The sequence below is a fragment of the Calliphora vicina genome, chromosome 4, assembly GCF_958450345.1.
Source record: "Calliphora vicina chromosome 4, idCalVici1.1, whole genome shotgun sequence".
NCBI classification, from domain to species: domain Eukaryota; kingdom Metazoa; phylum Arthropoda; class Insecta; order Diptera; family Calliphoridae; genus Calliphora; species Calliphora vicina.
In genome coordinates, this window is record NC_088783.1 from 118,086,421 (window position 1) to 118,100,029 (window position 13,609).

The 13,609-nt window shown below is 33.3% G+C and overlaps 1 protein-coding gene across 1 annotated transcript; it reads right to left on the minus strand.

Moving 5' to 3' along the window:
• Positions 1–382: 382 nt before the first annotated feature.
• LOC135958977 (bromodomain-containing protein DDB_G0280777-like) lies at positions 383–6,286 on the minus strand. The gene is made up of 2 exons (XM_065509927.1): positions 6,128–6,286; positions 383–2,850 (listed from the first exon to the last, which is right to left on the minus strand). Exon 2 carries the CDS (start codon positions 2,804–2,806, stop codon positions 392–394), a length of 2,415 nt encoding a protein of 804 aa, XP_065365999.1. The 5' UTR covers positions 2,807–2,850; positions 6,128–6,286; the 3' UTR covers positions 383–391.
• Between the last annotated feature and the right edge of the window lie 7,323 nt (positions 6,287–13,609).

Sequence of the window (13,609 nt, forward strand, 5' to 3'; positions counted from 1 at the left end):
GTATTATCTATAAATGTAAACAATTTTAAGAGTTTCAAAATCAATTGTAAACAAACCAGACAGCCACGTGTAACTGTCATTCTTGTTGACAAGTGAACTTTAAATAACCTTAAATATGAAGTTTTTTAAATAAATTTTATTTTATAATAAAAAACTTTAAAAAGTTTTTTTAGTTTATTTTTGTATGTTCTTTTACTACAAAACTATTTTAATACTTTATTTGTTTGCTTCAAACAAATTCGTTATATACAATAAACAATAAGGAAAACTTATTAACTAAAGAAAGAGTTTTATTTTAAACTTAATGTATAACAGCTAAGAGATTTTGTTTTTAGTTTAATTTTGTGCTTTTTTTCTTAAAAACTAAGGACTAGATTTGTTAATGAAAACTTTATAAATTATTTGTAGTATCTACAGTTAATAGGTTCGTAGCCATACCTACCTTTTTGGAGCGTTTGCTGGTTAAATGCTGATTGGCCAGCATATCGGTGATGTCCTGGCAGTCCTCTGGCTGTTCGGGTATAGTGAAATTATTGTCTTCATCACCGCTTATCGAGCAGGTTGAGCAATCGGAGGTTTTGCGCTCCAATTGTTGGCGCACGCCATTGACTAAACACTCGGCTCCGTCGAGGGCGGAGATGGTGGAGCCACAGTAGTATAGATTGCTGCACGAGGAGGAGGCACTGATGTCGGAGCTGTTGTCGAGCGCATCTTTTTCGGTGCCGGAGGTCTCCAGAGAGGAACGGCGTCTGCGCAAGCGTTGGGCGCGAAAATACTCGATTTCCTCCAGTGTTATGCCGCAAGTAATATCATCCGAGTAGTCGGACACCACCACCGAAGGAGTGCGCACGAATCTTACACCCTGCATTTCTCCGGGCGGATAGTCACTGAAACAGGACTGCGAAGACTCACGTCTGGATGAGAAACCGGAACGGGGATCTTCTAGGATTTCTACCACTCTCTCCTCCAGCAATACCTTGGTGGGTATTTGGTTTTGTTGCAAGGCATTGGCTGCTGTCGCTACAGGAGTATCCACTAGCGATGAATCGGGCAGCAAAGTGGGTTCAGCCAAGGGCAGCAAGGCCGGCCTTAAAGGCAAATCAGTTACCGTTAAAGTCATTCTGCGTTTCTGTTGATGCGGCTGCTGCTGTTCGCTTGTATCCATGGGTTCATCGACTTCCAAACCCAAGGCAGAATCACTGCTTGCAGATCTAGCCACCTTATCCTTGTGCTTAGTAGCCGGCACTCTTTCAATGGCTGTGTTGGTGGTGCGTATGGAATCATTGTCATCATCTGAGGAATAGGGACTGTGTCCTATATTACAGCCCTCATCGGACAAGGGACTATGCCGCTCCACCATGGCCTCCAATTTATTGGCCTTAGCCTCTGTTTTATTGCTATTGGTTTGCGGCAAAATCATGTTGATTTTGAAATCAAACCTTTTGGCCAACTCTTTAACTTTGGGGAACTGGGTGTTGCTTAAGATTCTAGAGTCTCCAAAAGCTATTAATTCCCTTTGCTGTTTCTTTTGCAAGTCCAATTTTCTTAGTTCCACTAATGATTGTTTCAAATCCACTTTAATTGCCTTTGGCTGCTCTAGTTTATTACAGTCCCTGGGTATTTTCAACTTTAAATTATGCTGTTTTTTCAAAATTCTTTTGTTCAGCGTTAGATTATTAGTTTTTAATTTCACTGTATTCTGTTGCTGTTGATTTGTGGATGAGCTCTGGTTTAAATCTTTAAAAAATTCTTTTTTCAATAGAGCTTTACGTTCCGATAAACTTTTAAATTTCAGCTCTTCACCTTCTTCAACGTCGTTTACTTGATAATCCTTTTGTGGGTGGTTTTCGCTTATTGTGTTTTTAAATTCCAGTAGTTCACATTGAGAATTGTGTTCTCTAGCGTTAAGTGCGTCTAGATCTACAGTTCTTTGATAACTGTCGTCTAAAGGTTTGATTGTTATGTTTTTATGCCTCATACGTTTGCTGAAATTTTGTAATAATAATGGTGGTTTTACCGTTACTAAACTCTCTGCCTCAAACTCTGCTCTCGCCAGCTCTTTGGATTGTAATTGCAATTGCTGTTGTTGTTGTTGTTGTTTTTCTGTTATTAAATCAACAAGTGTTGCTTCGTTAACTAACGATAAACTCTCTCTGTTAACTTCGTTTAAACTCGTCATTGTATATAGTTGCTGTTGTTGTTGTTGTTGCTGTTGATTAGATTCGTGCGGCTGTTCGTTATCTGTATGATGGTTAGTGTTGTTGTTGCTATTGTTGTTGTGAAAATCATCAACAACAACCAGCTCATCATCAGCAATTTTATTTGTTCCACCTTCACTACAATTGTACGACGAGTGTTTTTTAGTCAATGTATTCGCAGCACTTGTCGTTGTTTTTGCTTTAATAGCTGCTGCTGCTACTGCTGTTGTTGTAGTATCTGTTTTTGTTGCTTTATCGTTTTGTTTACTATGGCTGTAGCCGGAGATCGTCGATTTGCTTACGTCGTTTATCATTTCACCGATTAGATTACATGTTCTGTTTGACGCCTTTATTGAAGTGTTACTATCGTTGTTTTTTATAATTGGTTTCACCATTAATTTGTTACTGTTACTATTATAACGCATTGCCGTCTGTGCGTTTGTTATTTTTTTTGTTTGTTTTTGTTGTCTTGAGGTTATGGGCTTTTCTTTTAGTGTTTTTCCTATCAAAAGTTTTTGTTTTGTGGCCCCCGACGTTGCTTTTGTAACTTTATTTAATTTATTGTTTATCTGTTCAGAACTGGTATCATTGTGTTTGGGACTCATCATAATTAAAGTAGTTTGAAAATTTTAGCTAGAGTTTTGTAGGTCATCTAGAATGAGTATTGGTGTGGAGAAAAAGGTTGTTTCGTTGTTGCAAATACTTTCACTTTAAATGCTAAAAAAACACAAAGAAAAACTATGATTTTTTAATCAGGAGAGTTGCAGTTTGACCCTGAAAATACTTTATTATCAGGTAAAACTAAGGATGGAAATGGGCTAATCTCTCTTTAGTCTCGTCTCTCGTCTTATCGCTAGTTTCGCCTAGTGTCTCGTCTCTAGTCTTCTCTATATCCTCGTCTCTAGCCTCATCTCTAGTCTCGTATCTACTTTCGTCTCGTCTTTTGATTCGTCTCTAGTTTCGCCTCTAGTCTCGTCTCTAGTCTCGTCTTCTGATTCGTCTCTAGTTTCGCCTCTAGTCTCGTCTCTAGTCTCGTCTCTAGTCTCGTCTCTAGTCTAGTCTCTAGTCTCGTCTCTAGTCTCGTCTCTAGTCTCGTCTCTAGTCTCGTCTATAATCTCATCTATAGTCTTGGCTCTAGTCTATTGTCTCCTCATCTCTATCTTGTCTCTAGTCTCGCATATAGCCTTGCCTCTATTCCTGTCTCTGCTCTGGCCTCTAATTTCTAGTCTGGTCTAGTCTTGTCTCTAGTCTCGACTATATCCTCGCCTCTATTCTAGACTCCAATCCAGCCTATATTCCTGTCTCTAGTCTCACCTATATCTTCGACACCAGTCTCGTCTCTAGTTTCGCCTCTAGTGTCGTCTAGAATCTCGTATCTAGTGTCATCTCTAGTCTCGTCTCTAGTCTTGCCTCTATTGTCGTCTACAGTCTCGTCTCTAGTTTCGTATCTAGTCTTGTCTAGGACCTCATATCTAGTCTCGTCCCTAGTCTATAGTCTCGTCTTTATTCCTGTCTATAGCCTGGTTTGTAGTCTCGTCTATAGTTCCGCCTCTAGTCTGGCATATAGTTTCGTCCATAGTCTCGTCTCTAGTCTCGTCACTAGTCTCGTCTCTAGTCTCGTCTCTAGTCTCGTCTCTAGTCTCGTCTCTAGTCTCGTCTCTAGTCTCGTCACTAGTCTCGTCTCTAGTCTCGTCTCGTCTCTAGTCTCGCCTCTAGCCTCGTCTCTAGTCTCGTCTCTAGTCTCGTCTCTAGTCTCGTCTCTAGTCTCGTCTCTAGTCTCGTCTCTAGTCTCGTCTCTAGTCTCGTCTCTAGTCTCGTCTCTAGTCTCGTCTCTAGTCTCGTCTCTAGTCTCGTCTCTAGTCTCGTCTCTAGTCTCGTCTCTAGTCTTATCTCTAGTACTATCTCTAGTCTCGTCTCTAGTCTCGTCTCTAGTCTCGTCTCGTCTCTAGTCTCGCCTCTAGCCTCGTCTCTAGTCTCGTCTCTAGTCTCGTCTCTAGTCTCGTCTCTAGTCTCGTCTCTAGTCTCGTCTCTAGTCTCGTCTCTAGTCTCGTCTCTAGTCTCGTCTCTAGTCTCGTCTCTAGTCTCGTCTCTAGTCTCGTCTTTTGATTCGTCTCTAGTTTCGCCTCTAGTCTCGTCTCTAGTCTCGTATCTAGTCTAGTCTCTAGTCTCGTCTCTAGTCTCGTCTCTAGTCTCGTCTCTAGTCTCGTCTCTAGTCTCGTCTCTAGTCTCGTCTCTAGTCTCGTCTCTAGTCTCGTATCTAGTCTCGTCTCTAGTCTCGTCTCTAGTCTCGTCTCTAGTCTCGTCTCTAGTCTCGTATCTAGTCTCGTCTCTAGTCTAGTCTCGTCTCTAGTCTCGTCTCTAGTCTCGTCTCTAGTCTCGTCTCTAGTCTCGTCTCTAGTCTCGTCTCTAGTCTCGTCTCTAGTCTCGTCTCTAGTCTCGTCTCTAGTCTCGTCTCTAGTCTCGTCTCTAGTCTCGTCTCTAGTCTCGTCTCTAGTCTCGTATCTAGTCTCGTCTCTAGTCTCGTCTCTAGTCTCGTCTTTTGATTCGTCTCTAGTTTTGCCTCTAGTCTCGTCTCTAGTCTCGTATCTAGTCTAGTCTCTAGTTTCGCCTCTAGTCTCGTCTAGAATCTCGTTTCTAGTCTCATCTCTAGTCTCATCTCTAGTCTCATCTCTAGTCTCGTCTCTAGTCTTGCCTCTATTGTCGTCTACAGTCTCGCCTCTAGGCTGATGTCTAGTCTCGTCTCCAGTTTCGTCTCTAGTCTTGTCTAGGACCTCATATCTAGTCTCGTCCCTAGTCTATAGCCTCGTCTCTATTCCTGTCTATAGCCTGGTTTGTAGTCTCGTCTCTATTCTCGTCTCTATTCTCGTCTCTATTCTCGTCTCTAGTCTCGTCACTAGTCTCGTCTCTAGTCTCGTCACTAGTCTCGTCTCTAGTCTCGTCTCTAGTCTCGTCTCTAGTCTCGTCTCTAGTCTCGTCTCTAGTCTCGTCTCTAGTCTCGTCTCTAGTCTCGTCTCTAGTCTCGTCTCTAGTCTCGTCTCTAGTCTCGTCTCTAGTCTCGTCTCTAGTCTAGTCTCTAGTCTCGTCTCTAGTCTCGTCTCTAGTGTCGTCTCTAGTCTCGTCTCTAGTCTCGTCACTAGTCTCGTCTCTAGTCTCGTCGCTAGTCTCGTCTCTAGTCTCGTCTCTAGTCTCGTCTCTAGTCTCGTCTCTAGTCTCGTCTCTAGTCTAGTCTCTAGTCTAGTCTCTAGTCTCGTCGCTAGTCTCGTCTTTTGATTCGTCTATAGTCTCGTCTAGTACCTCATCTCCAGTCTTGTTTCTAATCTCATCTCTCGCCTCTAGTTTCGCCTAGTACCTCGTCTATAGTCTTGTCTCTAATCCCATCTCTCGCCTCTAGTCGCGTCTATAGTTTCGTCTATATTCTCGTCTGTAGTCTTGTCTCTAGTTTCGTCTCTGCGTCTTTATTCTCGTCGACAGTAGTCTGAGTAGCTGACAAAAGTCCAAGTATGAGTTCAGGCAAAAGTCTGGGTATCTGACAAAAGTCTGAGTGCAAGACGAGGTTTCGAACTAGAGTCAGTATCAGTCTGGGTGTCACATTATAGTCGAAGACAGTCCCCCTTTAAGAAATAGCTGTTATCCCTAACCAATAGTAATTGTTTTTACTAAGTAGACATATCATGATATATTTATTGTTTCCATTCTCCGCACATTCTATTTTTCAATAATTTCAATGGGTACAATTCTCATTTCATTTTTTTGCTGCTATTTAATTTAATTTAGTTTCATTTTTTTTTTGTTCATTTTATTAGTCATTTAAAAAGACATGACGTCAAATGTTGGCTTAAATTGATACACACAACAAGTATCTATCTGATCTGTTGAAAAATATACAATATTGCATCAGAGGTTTTTCGCACAGAAGATACTCTTAATACGTACGTAGTCAGTCAGTCACCCAGTCATGCTTCTTTGGAAATCTAAAAAAATTTACGTTAAATTTAAATTTTCAAACGATTTAGTTCAATTCATATTAATTCTAGCGGCATTTTTAGCTTTTATTATTATTGCTATTATTATTATTTTTTTTTTTGGTTTCGTTTCATCAAATCTCTGGCGAAATGACGTACAATGTGATATTTTCGCAAGTAGTTTTAATATTATTTTTTTTATTTTAGTCATGGGTGTATTTTAAATTGCTTTTACGTAAATTTCTCATTTATTGTAGACGTTTCACTGACATCCATATTTGGACTTTTGAACTCAGAAAAACATTTTATAATATGTTGCTGTTTAAAAGAAGTCATTCATTCATTCATCACTTTTACATTCACTGACAAATTTGTTTTTGGTTTTCTTTTTTGCGTAAATTGCACTTGTGTATTACGTAGATTTTTTTTATATATTCCCCACAAATTATCTGCAATGATAAGAGAAAAGTAATAAAAAAATATTAAATAAATTTAATTATAGCAAGGTTGCCAATCATAATTTTTAATTTTATGATAATAGAATAATAATAGAGAACTTAAATTCAAGTGTTTAAAGGTAAAATCTTATAAAGATTATCATTGATAAATAATAAAGCCTATTTAGGGGGGGGAGAGCTTTTAACTGGTAACTAAACATGAGTAATTTATAATTAGATTATGATACAATCAATAACGTCAATAGTTTTCTTATTGTTTTCTATAATAGAAAGCTTTAAATTACTCACATTTCATGCTAGTTAGTGTTTTAATAATGACAGGAAATGAGTTAATAGCTCAATTTAATTGTAAACAAATTTCATGAATTGAGGAAATCACTTCTTCACATTAAGATAACATAAAATAATTGACAAACTTCTGGATTTAAATCATTTTGTGAATGCTATCATATTTCTATTATTCTGAATATCAGTTTTTTGTTTGATATTTAACATTTTAAAAATAGTAGTATTTCTACTACTAAATATTTTTTGTCAATAAATTGTTTCAAACTCATTAATTGTTTTAAACTAACATTTAAAATGATTTTTGGACTAAAATTAGCATTTTGAAAAAAGGTAGTATTTCTACTACTTTTTTTTAAACGCTTTAAATTCCCCATTTTTTGTAAATAAATGTTGAGAAAAGTGAACAAATATTTTAAAATTAAATTTAAAGTGTTAAATATGTTGATATTTAACTTTTTAAAAAAGGTAGTATCTCTACTACTAAATATTTTTTGTCAATAAATTGTTTCAAAGTCAATATTTGTTTTAAACTAACATTTAAAATGATTTCTGGACTAAAAATAGCGTTTTGAAAAAAGGTAGTATTTCTACTACTTTTTTTAAAATGTTTTAAATCACAAATTTTTTGTAAAGAAATGTTGGTAAAAGTAAAAAGCTATTTCAAAATTAAATTTAAAGTGTTAAATATGTTGATATTTAACTTTTTAAAAATAGTAGTATCTCTACTACTAAATATTTTTTGGCAATAAATTGTTTCAAAGTCATTAATTGTTTTAAACTAACATTTAAAATGATTTTTGGATTAAAATTAGCATTTTGAAAAAAAGGTAGTATTTCTACTACTTTTTTTATAAAATGCTTTAAATTCAATATTTTGTGGTAAAAAAATGTTTCGAAATGTAACAAACTTTTTTTTATTAAATTTGTATATGTTTATATAAAACTTTTCTTTGAAATTTCGCTTTTTTTAAAATGGTAGTATTTCTACTACGAATTTTCTTTGGGAAAATATTGTATAAAAATCATTATTTCTTTAAACTAACATTTAAAATTTATAAATATTGTATTTTTAAAAATAGTAGTATTTCTACTACTTTTTCAAAAAAGTTCTCAATTCTAAAATTTTTTGCTATAAAAATGTTTTAAAGGATTTTTCTTTCAATTTTGTTAATTTATTTTCCAAAATTATTGATTTCTTACAAAAATTTAGCTTTTTAAAAAAAAGGTAGTATTTCTACTACTATTTTTTTTTGGAAAAAAATTGTGTTAAAGTCATTTATTGTTAAACTAACATTTAAAATTCATAAATATTGCATTTTTAAAAAAGTAGTATTTCTACTACTTTTTCAAAATCTGTGCCAGTAGGGTATCTAGCTTTATTAATTCACTATAACATCGTCGCAATGTTCTTCATTTCATCTTTTATAGCTTCCATTTTTTATGATTCTTCAGTTTGTTTACATGGAATTAACATTTTCTCTTAGTTCCTCAAAATTCTTGAACATTGTACCCTAAAATCATTACCAGTTTAGTTTATGACACATATTTTCCAAATAAACAACGCTACTTATTTGTCATATAACATTGAATTGGCATGATGCCATCATTTAATTTTAGTCCTTCTAAATCATAAATTCACAGAACAACTCTTAGTCCCCAAACAAAAAAAACCTGACCTTACCATTAACAAATTTACGTTTGCCATAAAAACCCACATGTTCCTCCTCATCCAAAACCCAAATACAATAGCAAATACAATAAGCAATTCAATAACTTTAATTATAAACAAAACGAAGAATTTCCCCAACCAATTAATAATAAATTTTGGGGGATTAACTAATTATGTTTTGACTCAAACAAAATTTCCCTATATAAAACATATTTGCAGTAAATTAAACTTTGAGGCATGATATTGATCATGTCAGCACCCAGAATGGAATTCCTTTATTATCTCTCTTTTTTTTGGATAACCTCTGGGCTTTATCAGTAGGTACCCTTTATCAGTTATACAATATTTGTTGTTTTATGTACAATTTATATATTTTTATTTACAATATATAGCTTTGTCATGATAAAATCCCTTTAAATGAGTGCAATGTATTATATCAAGTTCATAAAATCGTCGTATCAACTTAATTTACGTCATGCGGTAAAGTTGTCATTAAAGTACACACAGGCAGTAAACAACAAAAAAAGACACAATCATTTAATATTCTCATATGTATTACATTTACTCGTAGTCCCGCTTGACACATATCGATTTTAGATTATAGTTTCTAAAGTTTTTAAAGGTTTGGTAACGTGATGAAAACTCATGTGAAATTTGGCATGCGGCCAAATCTGGTTTAATCCAATATTTTGTGAACAATTTTCGAATATTCGCTAGGAAATTTTTGTAAGAGTTTTATGTACGTCAATTTAGGAATGACATCAATGGGCAGTTGACGTTTGTATTGTTTACTTTACGTGCTAGATTGTAGTAAGGTCTGTCTATAATCTTCAACTTCAAAAAGTACTTGAAAGCTACTCGAATGTTCCACTTGAGGAGCCAGAACTAGAACTGAACTAGAACTGAACTAGAACTGAACTAGAACTGAACTAGAACTGAACTAGAACTGAACTAGAACTGAACTAGAACTGAACTAGAACTGAACTAGAACTGAACTAGAACTGAACTAGAACTGAACTAGAACTGAACTAGAACTGAACTAGAACTGAACTAGAACTGAACTAGAACTGAACTGAACTAGAACTGAACTAGAACTGAACTAGAACTGAACTAGAACTGAACTAGAACTGAACTAGAACTGAACTAGAACTGAACTAGAACTGAACTAGAACTGAACTAGAACTGAACTAGAACTGAACTGAACTAGAACTGAACTAGAACTGAACTAGAACTGAACTAGAACTGAACTAGAACTGAACTGAACTAGAACTGAACTAGAACTGAACTAGAACTGAACTGAACTAGAACTGAACTAGAACTGAACTAGAACTGAACTAGAACTGAACTAGAACTGAACTAGAACTGAACTAGAACTGAACTAGAACTGAACTAGAACTGAACTAGAACTGAACTAGAACTGAACTAGAACTGAACTAGAACTGAACTAGAACTGAACTAGAACTGAACTAGAACTGAACTAGAACTGAACTAGAACTGAACTAGAACTGAACTAGAACTGAACTAGAACTGAACTAGAACTGAACTAGAACTGAACTAGAACTGAACTAGAACTGAACTAGAACTGAACTAGAACTGAACTAGAACTGAACTGAACTAGAACTAGAACTAGAACTGAACTAGAACTGAACTAGAACTGAACTAGAACTGAACTAGAACTGAACTAGAACTGAACTAGAACTGAACTAGAACTGAACTAGAACTGAACTAGAACTGTACTAGAACTGAACTAGAACTGAACTAGAACTGAACTAGAACTGAACTAGAACTGAACTAGAACTGAACTAGAACTGAACTAGAACTGAACTAGAACTGAACTAGAACTGAACTAGAACTGAACTAGAACTGAACTAGAACTGAACTAGAACTGAACTAGAACTGAACTAGAACTGTACTAGAACTGAACTAGAACTGAACTAGAACTGAACTAGAACTGAACTAGAACTGAACTAGAACTGAACTAGAACTGATCTAGAACTGAACTAGAACTGAACTAGAACTGAACTAGAACTGAACTAGAACTGAACTAGAACCTGGACTAGAAGTGAACCAGAAATTGAACCTGAAGTAGAAGCTGATATAGAAGCTGAACTAGAACCATACCAAGAACCTGAACTAGAAGTGAACATGAAGCAAATGTAGAAGCTGATATAGAACCTGAACTAGATCCTGAACTAGAACCTGAACTAGAAGTGAACCAGAAATTGAACCTGAAGTAGGACCTGAAGTGAACCTGAAGTAGAACCTGAAGTCGAACCTAAACAAGAACCTGAACTAGAAGTGAAACTGAAGTATAACCTGAAGTAGAGCCTGAACTAGAGCTGAAGTAGAACCTGAACTGGAACCTAAACAAGAACCTCAACTAAAGGTGAACCTGAAGTAAAACCTGAAGAGAAGCTGATGTAGAAGCTGATGTAGAAGCTGAAGTAGAACCTGAAGTAGAACCTGAAGTAGAAACTGAACTAGAACCTGAACTAGAAGTGAACCTGAAGTAGAACCCGAAGTAGAAACTTAAGAAGAAACTGAAGTTGGACCTAAAGAAGAACCTGAACTCGAACCTGAACTGGAACCTGCACTAGAATTTGAACTACAACTGTATTGTACAGCATTTCAATAAATCGTTGAAATTTGTTCTAAAAATAATTCTTTTTTTTGTACTAACCTTATCGCCAGTTAAACCTTCATTATATTTAACGAACGTGTTTCAAACTACAAAGTCTTACGCACTTCACTGGTTAAGTAAACATTACTTTTTATGTGCAACACTTAAAACGTTTGTTTCTTTTTTTTAATAAGGCCCATAAACACGTTCAGTTGACACTCTCTGAGATAACGTAACTGCCTTAAATTAACACCATAAAACTTAACTAAAAGTTGTTTACTAGTTTTTCGCACTTCACCTTAAACATGAATGCGTACTTTGTAAATAAAACGCTTAATTATAAGTTCAAATCAATCAATTAACCCTCGAATACATTCTTATCGTTTAATTCAACACCTGTTTAATTAGTTTCTTGAATAAAGTACATAAATTAACAAATGCTAATTGCAAAATCATATTAACTGTCAAATGCAACTGAAAGCTGGGATCTCTAAGATCTAGAGCAAAACTAGTTCATTTATGTTGTTAACATTTAACGTGATCATAATAAATAATTAACATTTTAATAGTGTTTGTCTAAGATCTAAGCTAGTTTACCATTTATACTCTCTAATCTTGTTAAAATATTTACTTTTTCGTTTGCTAAAGTTGTTGATCTTACAACCAGTTTTGTTGTATAGTTTTCTGCTTAATTTCAAAGTGACTACTGAAATTGTCATAATTTATCTTGAGTATAAAGGACAGATTTAAAATGTTTATCTTTGGCTTGAGTAGAAATTTATGTAGGTACAATATATAAAATAAATTATTGCCTGACATTAACTTATGACGTCAAGCTTTAATGTTATAATACTTTAAATTGTTGAAAGTTGTTTAAACATAAATTTTACAAAGCAGCAACAATAACACACAAAATACCTGTAGATAATAAAAGGCATATTTAAGCCATCAATCAAAATGTATCTTACTAAACAGAATGGAATAGATAAAAATAAAAAAGATTTTGAAGGCAAACAAATAAAGTAAAAAGGGAAATTTTTAAAATAAGGAACATTTTAAAAATTATTGCAGAATTTAATTTATTAGAAGAAATTATTGAAAAAAATTAAAAAATCTTTAAAAATTTATTTTCAAAAAAAATTTCCCTTTTAGGGAAATTTTTGTAAACAAGGGAAATTTTAAAATTTTTGTTAAATTTTAATTTATTGTAAGAAATTATATTCAAAAACAGAAAAAACTAATAAAAAATCCTTTTTAGAAAAAATTTCCCTTAAAGGGAAATTTTTGTAACCAAGGGAAATTTTCAAAATTAAAGCAAATTTTTTTTAATTAATCAAAAACGTGTTTGAAAATGATAAAAATTTCGAAAAATCTTTAATAAATAAAATTTCCCTTAAAGGGACATTTTTTAAAAAAGGGAAATTTTAAAAATTATTGCAAAATTTAATTTATTTATTGAAAAAAATTAAAAAATCTTTAAAAATTTATTTTCCAAAAAATATCCCTTTTAGGGAAATTTTTGTAAACAAGGGAAATTTTAAAATTTTTGTTAAATTTTAATTTATTGTAAGAAATTATATTCAAAAACAGAAAAAACTAATAAAAAATCCTTTTTAGAAAAAATTTCCCTTAAAGGGAAATTTTTGTAACCAAGGGAAATTTTCAAAATTATAACAAATTTTTCATAACTGAACAAAAACATCTTTGAAAATGATAAAAATTTTGAAAAATCTTTAATAAATAAAATTTCCCTTAAAGGGAAATTTTTTAAAAACAGGGAAATTTTAAAAATTATTACAAAATTTAATTTATTAAAAGAAATTATTGAAAAAAATTAAAAAATTCTTTCAAAATTTATTTTCAAAAAAAATTTCCCTTTTAGGGAAATTTTTGTAAACAAGGGAAATTTTAAAATTTTTGTTAAATTTTAATTTATTGTAAGAAATTATATTCCAAAACAGAAAAAACTAATAAAAATCCTTTTTAGAAAAAATTTCCCTTAAAGGGAAATTTTTGTAACCAAGGGAAATTTTCAAAATTATGGCAAATTTTTCATAACTAAACAAAAACATCTTTGAAAATGATAAAAATTTCGAAAAATCTTTAATAAATAAAATTTCCCTTAAAGGGAAATTTTTTAAAAAATGGAAATTTTAAAAATCATTGCAAAATTTAATTTATTAGAATAAATTATTGAAAAAAATTAAAAAATCTTTAAAAAATTATTTTCAAAAAAAATTTCCCTTTTAGGGAAATTTTTGTAAACAAGGGAAATTTTAAAATTTTTGTTAAATTTTAATTTATTGTAAGCAATTATATTCAAAAACAGAAAAAACTAAGAAAAATCCTTTTTAGAAAAAATTTTCCCTTAAAGGGAAATTTTTGTAACCAAGGGAAATTTTCAAAATTATGGC

Excerpts from the sequence above, each read along its gene's own strand:
- LOC135958977 (XM_065509927.1), bottom strand. The coding sequence starts at position 2,806 with ATGATGAGTCCCAAACACAATGATACCAGTTCTGAACAGATAAACAAT.